The 18,035-nt window shown below is 38.0% G+C and overlaps 1 protein-coding gene across 7 annotated transcripts in view; it reads left to right on the top strand.

The window, feature by feature from the left end:
* stx1a (syntaxin 1A (brain)) overlaps positions 1-18,035 on the top strand; it is a 75,005-nt gene that overhangs the window by 18,859 nt on the left and 38,111 nt on the right. For all 7 annotated transcript variants that reach the window (XR_002919794.2, XR_004948902.1, XM_036214813.1 and 4 more), the window contains exons 2-3: positions 3,330-3,407; positions 10,858-10,957. Coding sequence is in view for 5 of the 7 variants with exons in the window: in XM_036214813.1 (XP_036070706.1) it covers positions 3,330-3,407; positions 10,858-10,957 (178 nt within the window). In the remaining 2 variants the exon portion in view is untranslated. The remainder of the gene's footprint in view (positions 1-3,329; positions 3,408-10,857; positions 10,958-18,035) is intronic.

Below are 18,035 nucleotides of genomic sequence, written 5' to 3'. Positions count from 1 at the left end.
TTAATTTTCATTGTTTCAGGTAAAAACGTTTGCACACGATGCTCCAAACATGCATTTAGGCTAAACACCGTCCTGTAATCGAATTCAAATGACTCCATGTTTTATCCAGCTGAAATGATTGTTGTTTGCTGAGTGTTTTCTGTGAAAACTGCTAATAGATGAACCAATTTTCTCATTTGTGCTCTCTTAGCTGGAGCATTAAAAGTATCAAAGTGGTTTGCAGGCAAATCAGGACCAAACCTAAAAATGTAATTAGGAATTTTTATCCATCGTTAACTATCTTTGTTTGTTCCCATGGCGACATGGTACGTAGACTTTGCTGTATTGTGATTGCACGATTATTTATTCTTTTTAAATAATCCCCGTATTTGAGATCACAAAGTGTCCTTATGTTACTCTTTGATATAAAGTGCTGAAAGCTGCAGCTTTTCTTCTGAACAGGAGGTCGTTCTCTATGAGTATCTATAATCACTTATGTTATTACTTTGAACAGAGCTGCCATTGTGACTTCAAAAGTTCTGGTTTGCATCTCGATGATCATGCCTTCAATTTTAGTGAGTTTTAACCTCACAGTCAACCTGATTTGTGCTATATACTTGTTAGTTTTTGGCTGACTGAGTTGTTTTCAGAGTTTGGTTATAGTTAATTACACCAGGTTTGTATGCAATGGATTATCTTTGTCTTGCATTTATTGAAATACTTACTCCAGAGAAACGTGTGTTGTTGGTGTTTTTAACAGGTTCTTGCAGCATTTTTCTAATCATGGAAGACTTATGAAATTAAGCTTGAAAACTGCATTTCTGAGTATTTCTTGTATTCAGTGTGTGTCCAAAAAAGCTTGTAGCTGTGATGTAGAACCTTCAATGGCAATAAATAAGCTCCTTGCTCCACTCCATTCCGGTCAGGACTAGTATAGATAATAATTCCCAGAATTGATTTGATTGAATTTTTTTTTCTTTCGATTTTTTTCGATCCACTCAATTCAATAAAATTTTGAGTTTAGACAGTTTATATATTTAGACAGATTTGTTTATGCTATACGTTGTGAAGATATTTATATTAATCTGATACAGTTCACATACCATACAATGTATTAGTGAAATAATTAGATTGTTAGTCGGATACATTGTTACATGGTTTCTCAAGAGGTCCAACAAAAATGCTCAGATCATTAACATTGTAAACATTGTTCTGCCTCTCCTGGAGGGTGTTTCAGTTTGGCCACTAGATGGAGCTAGCGCTATAGCATTACACTTTTTTCCAGAAGTAAATGTAAAGAATGAGCAAAAACGGTGCTTTAGACCACAAAGGGTTACTTTAAAAATGTTTCCTTCAAAAAGTTTGGAAAATTCATGGCAATGAGTAAATAAAGCTGTAAATTTAGTCAGGAATTTAGGTTTAGGTTAACCGAGCGTTAGCATTAGCCGTTATATGGGAAATTCCATTATATGTTAGCATCAAGTTAGCGGGCTTTAGTAGATACTTTATTACAGACTCATGGTCCATTTTCCACAAAGATGCCACAGATAAAATACTATATATATATATATATTTAAAATAAAAATGTAAAAAAATAAAAAGAAAAAGAGACACTCATGATAGTACAAGTATAAGTTGAGTCTTTTAATTCCCTTTTTGAGCCACTTCAGATATCATATTTAATATAAAAATGCTGCAAGTACAAGTCTTTATTTTGGTGAACTATTGTCTAAGTAACAACCAAACAGACCTCCATTAAATATTTCTTACCCTCCTTGGTTAAAGCTAAAGTCTCTGGCTGCTCGTCCTCATAATGCAGTCATCATTAGCGTCTTTATCCGAGCGATTTTATCTGACTGCCTCTAAATGCAGCGCTCAGATGGATCTGTGACTGGACTTAATGGCTTAAAGTGTTTTTAAGTGTAGGGGACTCTGCAACCTGCATCTCTGATGCAAATCTTTGAGTCACAAGGTCATTTTAGAAACAATTTTTAATTTACTACGTCTCGTTCTGTCACAAAAATGCCCATATTATAGACGGGCACTACTTGAAATATTTATGTGGACTTGATAAAATAAAAAAGGTTGCTTATGTTCAAGAATTGATCAAAAACTGGAGACTTTGTCCCCGCTGTACTGCATGTTCCTTCCAAGCTTGAGCAGGCACTTTGGGCTGTTGAAGATGAAAACTGCACCCTGTCAGAACAACATTGATAAGCAAATGGATCTCATAAAGCCCTAATGGGAAACTGAATTATTCTGACAGCAGCTAGATGAATGAGATGAATCCACATGAGACCCCTGCTAATGCAGTGTAATAGCCGATATGTGATTAGAAATAAGTATTTATTTCGGAATGAATCATTGGCTTGATACTTATGAATTTTGATTTCTTGTATTGCTTTCATCCTTAAAACCATGCATGATTTAGTACTGCAAATGTTGTAGATCTTGTAGATGTGTATTATTATTTTGTAGAGTCCAAATTAACTGAAGATACTCAGTTCAGCTTTTCAGAGTGTTTTTCTTTTTCATTTTATTTTGAAATACAAAATAAGCTTCGATTTGAAGGACACTTTTATTAATAAGATCTGTAATTTTTTTTAAGCTGATTCAAACAAAACAGCTTTGATGTCTTTCAAGGAAACTGTTGGATTTTCATTTTATGTCATTTCTATTCCTTTGACACCCAACAAAAGGTTTATTGAGAAAACTATGTTTCTTTTAGACTTTTTGAATAAAAAACACTCAAATTTAAACAGAAAAACTCATTCAGATAATAGAATAGCCATGCGGTAAACACATCCATGAGCAGTTTTAAACATTTCCCTCTCTACAGTCAAACTTTTCCCTTGACGGGTAATTATTTTTGCTCTGGGTCATGCAAAATATCTCTGCCGACTTTGGCAAAGGCCCTCTGTTGACATGTTGGGAACCATGTGACCCAGAAAAAAAGAGTCAGGCTGGAAAATATTGCATTTATATGCCTTTCTATGATGCCTGAGATGAAGAACCCACCCAAACCTGTCTGTATGCCAAAGGGGAGCTCAAGACTCCGTCTACCCCCAGGCCATAATTAAATAATAACTTGCTAATCTCTCAAGCTGTGGTTCTAATTAGGAGCGTCATTAGGTGCTCCTTGTTACTCATCAGCTGAAGGCTGAAAAGGTGGGCTGAGTCTTGATCCTGCTTCATTGCATATTGAATTAATCTAAGCTGTACATGATCCAGTCCAATGCTGTCAGATGCAGACATTATCGCACCTTATGTTTTTCTTATTTAACATGTTTCACGTATCTATTCAATCTTTGATATTTGTCCTGAAGTTGTGCAACTTTGTCTTTGTTTAGGGGAAGGAGACGACAGAGGAAGAAGATGAAGTCGCTGTGGGAATGGACAAAGGCTTTATGGATGAATTCTTTGAGCAGGTACTTCTTTTTTCTCTTAGATTACGGTCACATATACCAAAACCCCTCTGTGTGGTCACCTACATGCAACAAGTTTTTCAGCAAATATGCAGCATTTGTAATTGGGAGGTGGCAGTCGGATTTTTACATACTACATGGGGACCACTGAGGTTTTAGGAAAAAGTTTAAATTCTACGGCGACTTAACGATTTTTTAACTTTGGTTAGTGGCCGCCCGGGTACTTTTGGAGGTCATATGGTGGCAGTCCAGCCACAGGTGGGTGGCAGGAGGGCAGCAGTGCAATAATGAACTGGTTGGAGGGTCTCCAAGGTTCTCAAAATTGTCTGATAATCGGCCGATTTCAGACACCCCCCTGTGTCTATGCTGCCGTCCCAATGTTACCGCAAATAGGGGCAGCTGTAGTGCAATTGTAGGGCGGTTGACCTCTGATCTGAAGGTTGCAGGTTCGATTCCTACCTTACAAACTCATGTGTCAAAGTATCCTTGGGAAAGACTGAACCCCACATTGCCTCTGGTGGAAGGTTGGTGCCAGAATTCGGCAGTGTTTGAATGTGTTAGAGCGTAGGTGAAAGGGACTGTGTCTGTAAAGTACTTTGGGTTTTCGAGGAAGGTAGAAAAGCACTTTACAAATATACGGCATTTACCGTCTGATTGTTAGAAATCGTACAGTAGCACCGCGGCCACTCAATGAGGGCTGTTAACATGGGCCAGGGTACCAGTGTTGAGTTGACATAAATCTGGTGATTTCGGCCACTGTGGGTCCAAATTGGGAGACAACATCGATGCTGCTCAAAACTCATCATGGAGTTGATGGCACCACAGCGACTCCGAGACCCGAGTATAGACTAGAGCTGTCAATGATTCAATGATTAGTCGAGAACATTGAAAAAAAACTATAAAACAGCATACAAAACAATCTATAAAAAAATAGTCCACGACAAGTTGGTATTGTCAATGTGTCGTTTTATTATCTTTTTTTTGTCATTTAAATGAGTATGATAACCATCAGCCACAAAGTCATTAGGATTGCAAAGCACAACAGAAAAGTTTGGAGGCGGTATAGCCCTTCCGTAACCATAGAAGAAGACCGATACAAACTTATGTTTTGTCCTGCTTTTACACCTGCCGCATGTGGTGCATTCAAGAACGCGCTTTACACGGTTTTATGAACACACACCCATCTGTTGGTGTTCACACTGGACCAGTGCCACACACGCAGCTCGCGACAGGGAGAAGATTCTTCTTCTTTTGTGTATTTTCTGTTTATTATTCCTCGTCCGCCGCCTACAATAGGAAGAGGCTCCGTCTTCAAAGTCAAAGCGGTGCAAATCCAGCAGATCTTGCTCCAGACCTTTTGTTTTCACAGCTCTGATCCTATCAATGTCCGTCTTGGGGTCATATTAATCCGATCAGGCACAAACCGCAATTATTAATGTCTCCTTCGTGATCGTGTTTACAACAGTTCTGTGTTTTGAAGCAGACGCCACCCACACATCACCACCAATTCCTAGTCTCCGATTGGTCACCGTGCTGAGTTGCTACGATTCAGTGTGAAAATGATTAACCGGTTGAACTGTCAGCGAGTGATCAATAAACACCTGATATGTACGTAGAACTCGCGACCAGACCTAAAAACTCAGGATCATGGATTATAATGTGTGCTTAAAATCTGAGTTGCAACTAACTGCCACTGTCTACATTCATGACCACGCCAACGATTAAAAAAAAAAAGAATTGGGCAGCATCAGCTAATCCTGGAGATTCTGCACATCATTGTATTTGTGACTGTAGCATTAATTAGTTACCAAGTGGCCTGTATGAATTCATTACAAAACAATCTTACTGGATATCATTCTCCTCTGATATTGAAAATAATCTTGCTCCCTTCGGGGGGGCTGTGACAAATCGAAAGCTAACCCTCTTCTCTAGAGAACAGTGATATGATATATAACTCCAGCTGCTCTTGTGTTTGTGACATTGATCGCTATGTTATATTTCATTTGGAAAGGCCTTTATGGATTCAGCATATCACACTACCATTTTCAATGGGCAGCTCTGAATAGTCAGGCTCAATAATGCAGTTGATGTATTGCAGATATTCCATGCAGAAAGCCTGTGTTCCAGTGCACCTGCGTATAAGAGTGTATTTTCTCGTGCAAATGCAGAAACAAACAAACTGAACAACATTATGGCTTTCAGAGGGAGACCTCGCTTAAGTGTACTTGCAGTTGGTGTCTCCTGAGAGACTGGAGCCTGCTGTGAATCAGTCATTTGGACGTAAGCCCGCTATATTTGTGTCATCGTTTGCTGTGGAGTGAAGTGTCCTTTAAAGGCTTTTTATTGAAGCTCATCTCCTAAAGCGAATAAAAAAAAAGTATAGTTATTGAGATTTAATTAGACTTTAAGAGTGTTATCTATTTGCCACATTCACCTGTATGTTTTTTTATTTAACATTTGCCAGTAAAATTCCTTTGTATGTGATTTTTTTTTAAAGCAAAATCTTTGATGTCTTTGATACGCTACATAAAGTGGTGCTTCAAAGGCTGATTCTATGCTGTTGAATGCTACGTAGCACCGTTTGTTAGTTATGAAGCAGGTCTGACAAACAGTACTTTGATATGAGAATTTTCAAAGACAACAAACAAATCACCAAAGAGACTAAACCATCACTCACGGAGCTGCAGGTGCATCAATTAAAATCCCTGTGTCCATAGGAGAAACATGCTGGCATGTCGTGTTTAGGCTTAGCAGTGTTTAAAATGGTTTTTGATAATTAAGTAAAAGGTTGCCATGGTTGTTGAAGTCCAACAGTTCCTTTTTTATCATGCAAAACACAATTTCTAATAGAAGTTGGTGAGAAACCGTATCGACAGTTTCATGATGAATCAAAAATAGTCAAGGAAATAGAGGGAAAAAATAAACAAGAAAAGAAAGGAAAACGATTACATTTTCTGTGGAAAATCTATTTTTTTATTTGTTAGAAGCTGTATGACTCATTATATAATACAAGTTTTATGTTTCAGTATGTGTTTTGTATGTAGTGCCCGAAAATAGTTTTAGAAACTTTATAGTAGTAACTTTAACTTGACTAATTCATTAATTTATGTTTAGATTTTTGACATGTCATATAGACCTAACTGACCCAAATTAGGATTTTTTTTTAGGAAAAAAACTCGAGAATAACTCGTATTTTATAAACAATTTGTTCTTCAGTGTATATAATCATATTTATTGATATAGTTTACTCTGAAAAGCTAAAGAAAAGCATGGAGTGGGCCCTTTAAGGGAGGGAGAAAATTCATTTTACAGCAACATCTCTTTTTCTTTCTAAAACTTGGAAGTTAGTTTGGGATTGTTGGCTGTGCTCTCCAGCTGTGAAGAGCAACTCATCTTAAAAAACCCGAGCACATGCTGATATTCTTCTATTTAAAGCAAGCTGAAGTTCATTTTTTGTAAAAACAGGTGTCCTCTTTAAAGTTTCAACAATTCATGTTGCCATGTCAACTTTGAGATATTCTGGCATCAAATCAAAGAAATAATCACAATATTTTTGTGGAAAAACAAATCCTATTCTCATGCACACTGTAAAAGTTACTTTTAACTTCTCTGATATTTTGCTTGGAATTACATATTTGTTGTTATGTACATTAAGGAAAATGTATAACTGTAAATACATGACATTTTTGCATTATGCATATAATCTTTAATAAATTAACTCAACCTTACCTTTTAACACTAAAGTGGTTTTTCAGGTTAAAGCATAAAAAGCAATAAATAGACTTTTGTCATTTCTCGGGGATCATCCTGGCTCTTCCTTTCTCACATCCAGTTGCTCTCATTTCTTTTCTGACAATCCTTCACACCTCAACTTCACACACACACCAGTTTTTGTATGTGATTTCACCGTTCTTCATCTGAGGATTGAGCTGGAATGGCGCAGAGTTTGTCTGAAAGGTGTCGAAACACTTATCGCCTGAGAGTGAAGACAAAAGCTACAAGCTGAAGGCTCTCTGAAGGAGACAGATTCTGAAACGAGAGCAATATGTGGAAGGCGGAAGGCAAGATTAAAGAAGAAAAACAGTCAAGAAAATAGCTGCTCTCATCTCAGCTGGTACATTAACATAAAACAAACATTGAGTTGTGGATTTCAATTTTTTTAGCCACATTCATGTAATTCAGAAAATATAAAAGTTGCTATGGAACCATCACCTGCTGTTAAAAATCAACATGTGAGCTTCTTAGTGGACAATGTCAGATTGAACTCTGTCATTTCCTAAATATTTGTGGCACTAAAGTGTGACTTGGACGTAACCAGTTACAGGATTTTCTTTTCTTTTCAGCCTAATGTTTACCTCCATGGGTTCACTGCTAAAACATTAAATTCCACCAAGTATAAGTGTCTAGTTTCTACTTTAAAAATCTTATTAGATTTGACATAAGACAAAACTAAGTTCCAATAAAAGACTCACACCAATGAAAATCATGTTTTTAGTGTTTTTAACATGTTGTTGTAGCATTTTTCTCATAATGGAGGACATACATATATAAAATAGTTTAAGATTAAAACAGAATTTCGGAGTATTTCTGTATTCAAATTTTGTTGGATCAGGAGCAGATAAAAAAACTCGCTGTTTGAAAAGCATGGCTTCCTTCGCGACATTTCTAATGCATCCTCAGACAAATAGAACCTTTAACATCTTTGTTTTCCTCGTCTGAGCTGGCATTTGGCTCAAAATGGCACGGCTGGATAGCCGTTTTTATTTATTATGAGCTTCATTCTAAAAAAAAAATAAAATAAAAAATAGGATATAAAAATACAGATTGACTTGATTTAAAAAAAAAACAATAAAAATGTTTTCCTCCTAATGACGGACAACATTGCCTCCTAGGTTCAAATTAGAAAATGTTTTAAATGAAAACTATCAGTCAGCACCGAGAAGCAGAAAAATAAACAGAATAGTTGAAATTTCCTTCTAAAAATGAGCTCAGCTACCTATGAAATTAGTTTTTACTTCTCTTATTGCTCTGGCGTATCCTGAGACGATGATGACAGCAGCATGCAGGGGTTTTTAATATTAAAAGTGGCACAAAAGTGAGTCCAGACCTTAACCCTTTTGGGACGTTTAAAATGTATTGGAGGAAGCTCCAACTGTTATTAAAAGATGCAGGGATGAAATATTAATGCAGGAGTAATAGAGACTCAAAGTATAAACTGCAGCCAAAGTGTGCTGTCAAAGTTCTGCAAATGTACATTTTTTCACTTTCATTTATTACTATTACACATTACTATATTACCATTTAGAAATGTTTTTACATTTCTGTAACTGAATGTATTTTTGGTGTATTGGAGGTTTTATTTTGGGCTTCACTTAGACTTTTCATTATCCCACAAAGCTAAAACAGACAAAAACAGTTTCCCCCTTTACTTTAACAAGAAACAAGGCGACAAAAGTATGCATAAAATGACAAATCATCATCTAAAGTTTGTGTGTTATAATTGTTTTTTGCATATTTTAATCTTGAATACCTGACAAAAACATATTTAAGAAAAAAATAGTTTTTAATGAACTTAACCACCACATTTTCCTCAAAATGTATTGGAGCAGGAAATCAAAGTTTCATAACTGTAACCCAAGCATGTGGGCCTCATCTGTACTTATTTGTTTGTGTATGCATCATTACATCAGCCTGTTCCTCTCATATTGTCTCACAGGGTTCGCCTTGTGCTCCCAGCCTTTTTCATTTGGTGACGCAATAACGAAGTCTGCAAAAGCAAGAAGAAGTCTCACTGTGTCCTCCAGCTCTTCAGTTTTCCTATATTTCGTTCTAAATGTGACTTCTACCCTGGAATGACACAAAATGAATAAAAGCTGAAAAACTTTTCTTTCCAATCTGTGGTAGCAGCTGGTGGATTTTTATTTTTTACAAAGCGTGAGGCTAAATATCTGATTGAAAGGGTTTGGATTTAAAGGCTTGTTGTTTGTCCTGATAGAACTGGCTCCTAATTGAAAAATTAAATTAAAAAAACTAAGTGATAACATTTGCTGTTTGTTGCTTTTCTCCATTACCGTTCTAACTTTTTAATCTGTGCCCAAAACAATTCACATACATCTCACCTCTATTATTCATTTTCCCCAAAGTGGTCTCCCAAAGCCAATTATCTTATGAAAAAAAAGACAAAGATTAATTTAGGAAATAATTAAGGAGATAATTTGTGAATAATGACCCGTGCTTTGGGGAGGACAGCTCAAGAATACTGTGAGTTTGAGCTAAAACGTCGAGGTGGACAGTAAATGGAGTCTGTGCTGAGCAGGTGCAAAAAAGGAGGAGAAAATGATGAGCACGACGACAGCCTGAGCTGAAAGCTCAGATTGATGAAGTCGCTGACAGATGTGACCTGCTGCTCATCCAGCTGTTGGCAGGATCCCTAGGCGGCACAGCTGGTGATGAGGCAGGTGATTGGTTGGAATGTCAGACCCAAACTTGTTGGCAGATGATGCTGAGGTCAAAGGAACATTTAAATGAGTAACATTAGCAGAAGAGGTTTTTTTGTGAGGCGTTCAAGAAATTGTTGCTTTTTTATCATGTTTCTTAGTAGCAAAACCTGAATTTAGAAGCAGCAAAGTAAAAAAAAATTCTGTGTTTAACAAACTGTTTTCCCTTATTTCCTTGTGTGTCACAAACAATACAAAGATGTGTTGCAAAATCACAAAATTGAGGGTTATAAATCATTTAAAGGTGTTTAGCAAAGCACTAGCACTTTAAAATAAAATACTTTTTAAATTTCCTTTTTCATTTACTTTAATTACTTGGAAGCAGTTTTTCATTTTTAGGTTTTTTTATTGATACATTTTTTGCCAAATTGTTTTAAAAAATATATTTTTTCAGGCATATTTTTTAGCTTTTTTTCAGAAATCTTGAAGTGTTTGAAGTATTTCTTTTGCCAATTTACCATTAACAATGTTTTCAAACTTTTAGCAGCTATTTTCTTTTCTATACTTTTCAATACAAACATAAAGAGAAAAACAGTAAAACTCACAACACTTTTTAAAATAGTAAAACTAGACATTTTTAGTTTAAAACCATGGTTAGGTCACAATAAAGCCATAAAAAATGAAGAGGAGGACAAATGTCACACACTCAGGTTTGTGACAACTATTGGGACTTTATTTTGCTAACCTTTTGACCGTGTTAAGCTCCTTTTGTTGATCTATTATAAAGCACGCTGCTCATAACCTATAAAGGTTAATATAATATTGATTTTAACCTTTAAAATACCCTGTATTTTAAACCCACCTCAGCTGTCAGCAGTCACACATTAACTTTAGCAGAAAATGCTGTTTTTCCGTCCTTTTCTTCATCAGATTTTTTATTTGTTTGGCTAATCTCAGGTGTTTCCTGCTGGAGTTCTGCACACGTCTAAAGCGCCTCTGGGTTTCTCTCCTGACAGGTGGAAGAGATCCGGAGTTTCATCGAGTCTCTGGCAGAAAAAGTTGAAGAGGTGAAGAGGAAGCACAGTGCCATCCTCGCCTCACCAAACCCAGATGAAAGTAAGGCTCCGTCTATTTGTCTTTGCTTTGTGACTGCTTTGGAGTTTGATCGGCAATTCTAAAGGAAAACATCTTAAATACACTGTGATGATAATGGACTTAATCTCTTATTACTTTAGGCTTAAAAATTATTCTTTCAAATGAGTGATCAAAATTAACTAAATAGAATCAGAGTTGAACCGAACCAAATGGATAATTTAGCCATGAATTAGCATTGGAATTGCCTCAATTTTGTGGAGTTTCAAAAGAATCATTTTCATTCTATACCAACTTTTGAAACCCTTTGTGGATGATTGAGGATTTTGAATAATTTAGTCACCATCTGTGGGATTATACATGCGCCATCCTTGATGCAGGTGATGTTCAGTGGCTGCCAACCATACAATTATTAGTGTTTCTTGATTTTGTGTTTCCTCCATATGTACTTGGTTTTGTACAATTATTTAATGGCAAAGAACCAAAATGTTTTGTGTTAAAAATTATATTAAGGGAACATAACAGTCAATAAGACTAAACTGTGAAGGAAATTTAGATGATAATATCCTACAATGTGCTTGGATTCAGCAATTGGTGTTGAAGGACAAAAATGTTCTCAAGAGCCACGAAAACTCTTAATGAAAAGGCAAAAGAAAATTAAACATGAGGTCGGATGTTTTATTGTTTGAGGCAAAAGAATTGTGATGGTCGTGGTTGATTCTCCTGTGTTAAATAAAAAAGAATCTTTGTTGAAAAGAAATAATGGTTAATTATATTTGTGGATGTCCATGAAAACTGATTTCTTTAACCTTCTGATCCTTTCAGTCTCCTCTGCTTCTCTCTTTTTTTTTTGCTTTCATACCTTCACATCAGCTCCTGTTTTCTCGATACTCTTAAACTGTTTCTAATTTCAATATTCAATTGGCCTTTTCTTTCCTCCCTCCCTCATTTATGTCTGGATCCTGATCCCTGCTTTCACACCGTTTATTTTAATCACCTCAGAAACACCGCTGATCCCTTTTCCTCCACCTGATCCAGGGCCTCCCACCTAACCGAGAAAGCATTGATCTGCTTGCTGTCTCAGAACATCAGATTGAACTCCCCCGAGCATAGCTGTAACACTCGGATCAGAGCGGCAAAGAGGCAAGGTGTCACCTTTGAGATACAAACGTGCTGCGCATGTGACTCCACATCAGTCTGCAGCTTGGATACATGTTCAGGTTTCAGTTTAGTTCATTCTCTTTTTTATTTTATTTTTTTAATAAAACAGCATTATAATTGAATACATTTCAACACATCTGATATAAAATGTCAACTTCAGAGTCAGTTGTCTGAAAGCATAACCCAAAAGATTGCTTTCCTGATGAAGGCCAAAGGCACAGCGGCGGAAAATTCATGCTAAAGGCTACCGACAAATATTCTTTCTTCTTTATTTTCCCCTGGTAACAAAAACGAGATTGATTTTTATTCTGTATTGATTTATGTTTTGGTTAGAGTAAGTTGGCGACACTTACTGTGAGGAATAAAGAAAAAGAATGAGGCTGAAGGTCAATAGCTTTTGGATACTTTCAGCTAAGGACCACTGCACTTTGAGTTCAATTATGAAGGCAGGCTTTACTGCACTCTTTAACGCCTCTGAGGGATTTTCTCCTGGCTATTACATTACAGTACATCTAAATTCACAAGGAGAAGTAGTTTACCACAACTTTTCTTGAGTTGTCTCTTTTTTATGTTTAAGTAAAACCTGTTTGAATCACAAATTTAATTAAATGAATGAAGAGACTGGGATTGCTCTTTGGCATCTGCACTGAAAGTTGTGAGAAGTGCTATGAGTCATTTGTATACTCAGAACAATTTAACAAATAAGGATTTTCTGGAGCACAAATGATTCATCCATTCACTTTCTGAAACCGCTAACGCCCTTTTGGGGTTTCTGGGTTGCCGGAGCCTAATCCAGCTACTGTTTGGTGAAGGCAGGGTGCTCCCTGGACAGGTCGCCAGTTTGTCATAGGGCAGCACAAATGATAAAAACAATAGTACATAAGAAAGAAAAGGAAAATGTACAACCATAGAGATCACTGACTCTAAACTTCTGAAGAGGTCTTAATTTCAGCTAAAAGCCAGGTCACTTTTCAACGCTTTGATGTTCACTCTTCCATCTTTAAAAAAAAAATTCTTATTAGTCTCCACCCACTTGACTTTCTTCCTAAGAGCTACTGACTGGACTGTATTCAAAAAGGGGATCCAGTAAAGTCTAAAAGGATTCAGATGGAACAAATAAACAAATTAAATGACCATTTACACGTTGACACTAAACTTCTGAAGAGGTTTTAATTTCAGCTGGAAGCTGGAGCATTTATATAGAAGAGATGCTGCTTCAGTTGTGGCTTTTATTGTTCAAACCTTTATTTGTACTTGTGCCATCCTATTTTACTGAGGTCACTTTTCATGCTTTGATGTTCACTTTTCCATCTTTAAAAGAATAATTCTTATTAGTCACGACCCACTTGACTGCCTTCGAAAGAGCATCTTTTATTTCCGACTGGACTGCCAGCCCTGACCCGAAGAGCTGATGTTTAATCATAACATTTCTGAAGTGGTTATTTGATTTCCAGCGAAGATTTCTGCTTTTCTCACTGCTCTATTGCATTTACAGCTCCACTCAACTTGAGTTTGGGTGTTTATCCTCACATAAATCCTGTCTTACTTGGTGTATTATGAGAGAATTCTCACTGTTTCCCTCCCCTGCGGTGACACAAATCTCCTCTGTTTCTGCTGCAGCTTCACAACTGCTTCTTCTCTTCCACCACCTCGTCTCCTCCCCGACCCGTCACTTGTCTTCTCTCCCTCTTTTAACACAAGGGCTTTCTCTTGTAAGATTCCATCTTAAATCCAGCTCTCATCATTTGCTTTTTCACATAAAAACAGGAGTCATGTTTTGCCAAAAGAGGTGTTGCGACTTGTTTGTGATGTGTAGGTGGCTACAGCATCACTTATTTTCTCTCCAGACATCGTGCTCACAGGATAATGAAGGCTTAGTCAAGGGTTTCTCCTCCAATAGGATTTGGGATTTTCGTGTTTTTGTCAAGTCCTCCAAAACTCAATATGAGGCATCATGATGCTTGAAATCTCTTGTTTTTCGACTCTGTTTATTGGTTTCATAATCATATCATTTCTCTTCAGCCACCACCTACATGGACAACTTCATGAGCCCACTACCTTCTCTACTCCTTTGTTCATGTGTTTACTGATTCTCTGCTGACCACCTATCTGCTAATTCCTACCTACTTCCAGGCACATATTAATAAGTACACCACCAACACAAATGTTTGTGGATTGTCTTCTCGCTCTCTGCCACATACACTATATTAACAAAAGTATTGGCTCACCCATCCAAACTATCACAATCAGGTGTCCTAATCACTTGGCCTGGCTGCAGGTGTGTAAAATCAATGTTTTTACAAACATTTGTGAAAGAATGTTCCGCTCTCAGGAGCTCAGTGAATTCCAGTGTGTTCGCCGTCATAGGATGCCCCATATGCAACAAATCCAGTCGTGAAATTTCCTAAATATTCCACAGTCAACTGTCTGCTATTATCATAACGAAATTGAAGAGTTTGGGAACAACAGCAACTCAACCACCAAGTGGTCGACCACGAAAACTGATGGAGAGGGGTTGGATGATGCTGAAACTCATAGTGTAAAGAAGTCGTCGACTTTCTGTGTAATTGCTACAGAGCTCCAACCTTCATGTGACCTTCAGATTAACCCAAATACAGTATACAGAGAGCTTCATGGAACGGGTTTCCATGGCCGAGCAGCTGCATCCAAGCCACACATCACCAAGTGCAATGCAAAGCGTCGGATGCTGTGGTGTAAAGCACGCCACCACTGGACTCTAGAGCAGTGGAGACGTCTTCTCTGGAGTGATGCACTTTTCTATCTGCCAATCTGATGGACCAGTCTGGGTTTGGAGGTTGCAGGAGAACAGTACATTTCAGATTACATTGTGCCGAGTTTGAAATTTGGTGGAGGAATCATGGTGTGGGCTTGTTTTTCAGGCCCCTTACTTCCAGTGAAAGGAACTTTGAACGCTTCAGGAAACCTAAACATTTTGGACGATTCCATGCTCCCAACCTTGTGGGAACAGTTTGGCCCTTCCTCTTCCAGCACGACTGTGCACCAGTGCACAAAGCAAGCTCCATGAAGAAACAGATGACAGAGTCTGGTGTGGATGAACTGGATTGACCTTCACAGAGTCCTGACCTGAACCCCATAGAACACCTTTGGAAGGAATTAGAGTGGAGACTGAGAGCCAGGCCTTCTCCACCAACATCAGTGTGTGAGCTGACCAATGCGCTTTTGGAAGAATGGTCTAAAATTCCTAAAAATACGCTCCTTGACCTTGTGGACAGCCTTCCCAGAAGAGTTGAAGCTGTAATAACTGTAAAAGGTGGACCGACATAATATTGAACTGGCACTTCAGTTCATATGTGAGTCAAGGCAGGTGAGCCAATACTTTTATTAATACAGTATAGTGTAGCTTGCACAAGGATCTTCCCTCTCCATCCATCCATCCATCCGTCCATTTTATCCCCACTGGGTTGCAGTCACACCAACGGACAAGTTCAGACTAATCAATCAACCTATGAAGCTGAGGGAAGAAGCTTGAGTTCCAGGAGAAAACATGTAAGAGAGGTTCCATTCAGGATCTGAACCAGGGCCTTCTTGCTGTGAGACGAGAGAACTAACCAATCAGCCCTGGGTCATACTGGTTTGATAAACTTATATCTTTTAAAACAAATTGGGTAGAGATGGATCTACTGTATGTATGCAACAGGATGGTCTTTGTGTCAATGATGCAATGTCAACATTGGCCAGACCTTGTCTCTTTTGGGTTGGCTTGATCAAAGTTTAACTGGAGCTCACAGCTGTCTGATGGTGCAATTGTTGGCAGATGGAACACCACCTCAGGAATGTTCCAAGCCTCCACTGCTTTATCTCACATCCTCCAGCAGCCAAAGCTTCCTCATTTAGTTAATGAGTTGCTTTGCCAATTGTGTAGAAGGAAGTGACCAGAGGAAACTGTGTACATAAAATGCTGAGATAACAGACTTTTAAACACGACTATTTGATGGTCTCAAAAACATATCACTGTAAAACGTAAGTAGCTATGTACAGACTGTAGGTTGTCCCAAATGGGGTCGTGTGCCATTTATAAACATCAGGTGGGTGCTCAGATTCACCATCCTTCCAAAAAATAAAAATAAAAATAAATAATAGAGCAAGAGTCTCACTACAGCCAATAGGCACACCTGATGAAATGTGGCCTACGGCTACTGCTTCCTGTTGGAAGCTAAGCAACACACCTCACAAAGTCAGGTTCAGTGAGGGCTTGACAAAAGGAGATGAGTTAATGCCATGTTCTGGTGTTCAGAAGATCCTATTAGAATACCAGACACTCAGAATTTACCATGGAGATCACCACAGAAGCTGCCCCCACTGACACCAGAAGGGTGCAAAAGCACCAAAGGCCCATTCCAAGGCTCAAGGTGAAAGGACTGTGACAGCCAACCCCACCAATGCCCCCAGAGGTGTTACTGAAGCACCCCTATGGGACCTCAGGATACCAGTTAGCCCTGTTGGGAGTTCAGCATAGGGTGAAAGCAAGGGCCAGCATTCCCCCCACCCCCAGGATGAGGGTGTTTGTGGGAGATAATGGTCTCTGATCTGAGGTTCTAGTGTCTTGCTTTATGATTTAGGATGATTTAGAAAGATGCCGTTTCCTTAGTTTAGCTCCTTTTATCAGATCCACTTTGTTTAGAAAAAATCAATACCATTAATCAAAAAGAGGGCTGTAATCAAACATGGAGGATACCTTGGAAGGTCACCTGTCTTTTAAGTGTTTGTATTTAAACTTGAAGGGAATTGCAAAGGCTCAAACTATAATTCAACTGAGAAAAGTTGTTAATTATCCTTAGCTTAAAATGACTTTAATGCTTCAAAAGTTTAAGACCCACCACCTTCGTTTCACTTCTGAATGCAGAAAATAAATATACTTAAGCCCATTAAGTGTTTGAACTCTGAGGGGAAACCTGAGCAGTGACAGCACACTATGATAATAAAAAAGATCGACCCAAGTGCTTTTAATGCAACTTCCTCTTCTCCATTAAAACCGTTGGAGATAAGCTGCCTGGTTTAGTGTTCACAGGTCTGCACAAACCAACACCTCTGAGTGAAAAGCTTCCTCTTTGACTTTGTAGAAACATTTGTTTTCTGAGGTAAAACATAATCTCAACACTGTAGTCGACAAATCATAGACTTGGTTTGTTCACATATCACTATAAAAAACAGAAAAGGGGTTATTTAGTCTATTTTTTATGTATTTATTTTGTATGCTCGCTTGAAAAACTGTAGATAAAAGCACGATTAAAGAACATTGGGCTAGGGAGAGCCTTTTAGAAGTTTAAAATAAAAGTAAAAATGGCTTCTTTAACAGTTTTGTCTCTTATATCAGAATTTGTACACTTACATTTCTTCTGGCTCAGATACTACTAGCAGAACTGCAGATGCTCGCTTTAATTGTATCTTGCCAGTGTTACTATTTGTAGTCTTATTGTTTTGGCTGAATGCTCTTCTACCATTGGATCTTTGCTAGCCAAAGCTCCCTTACCAGAATTTAAGAGTGTGCACGCTCCCCGGCTCTCTTTGTTCCTCCTCAGCCGTCTTCGCTTTTCTCCCTTATCACGTTTAATTTCCTCGTGCCTCACATCTCGCTTGGACTGTCTGACCTGTGAAGATAGGGCTTTTACACGGCACAAAATAGTATCCATATAAAAGAGAGGTCAATGTGATGTGACATTCATGCCAAAGGCTAAGTACACATGGAGAGATAATGGAGGACAAAGCCGGGGAGATAACTCTTTCAGTTGGAGATAAATCACCTCAATTACCTTCTGTCTTCTTAAATCTTGAGCAGCATCTCAGTTATGGTCTCCAGCATTCGGACTTGGATTTAGATTGGAACTTTGTTTGTTAGAAGAAAGCAAGAAGCTTTTAAAGTGACAGTTTAATGTTACGTTCACACCGGACATGTGACACG

This window comes from Oryzias melastigma, linkage group LG13 (assembly GCF_002922805.2).
Source record: "Oryzias melastigma strain HK-1 linkage group LG13, ASM292280v2, whole genome shotgun sequence".
NCBI classification, from domain to species: Eukaryota; Metazoa; Chordata; class Actinopteri; order Beloniformes; family Adrianichthyidae; genus Oryzias; species Oryzias melastigma.
The sequence above is the reverse complement of the archived record's forward strand: the minus strand, read 5'-3'. Positions and strand labels throughout refer to the sequence as shown.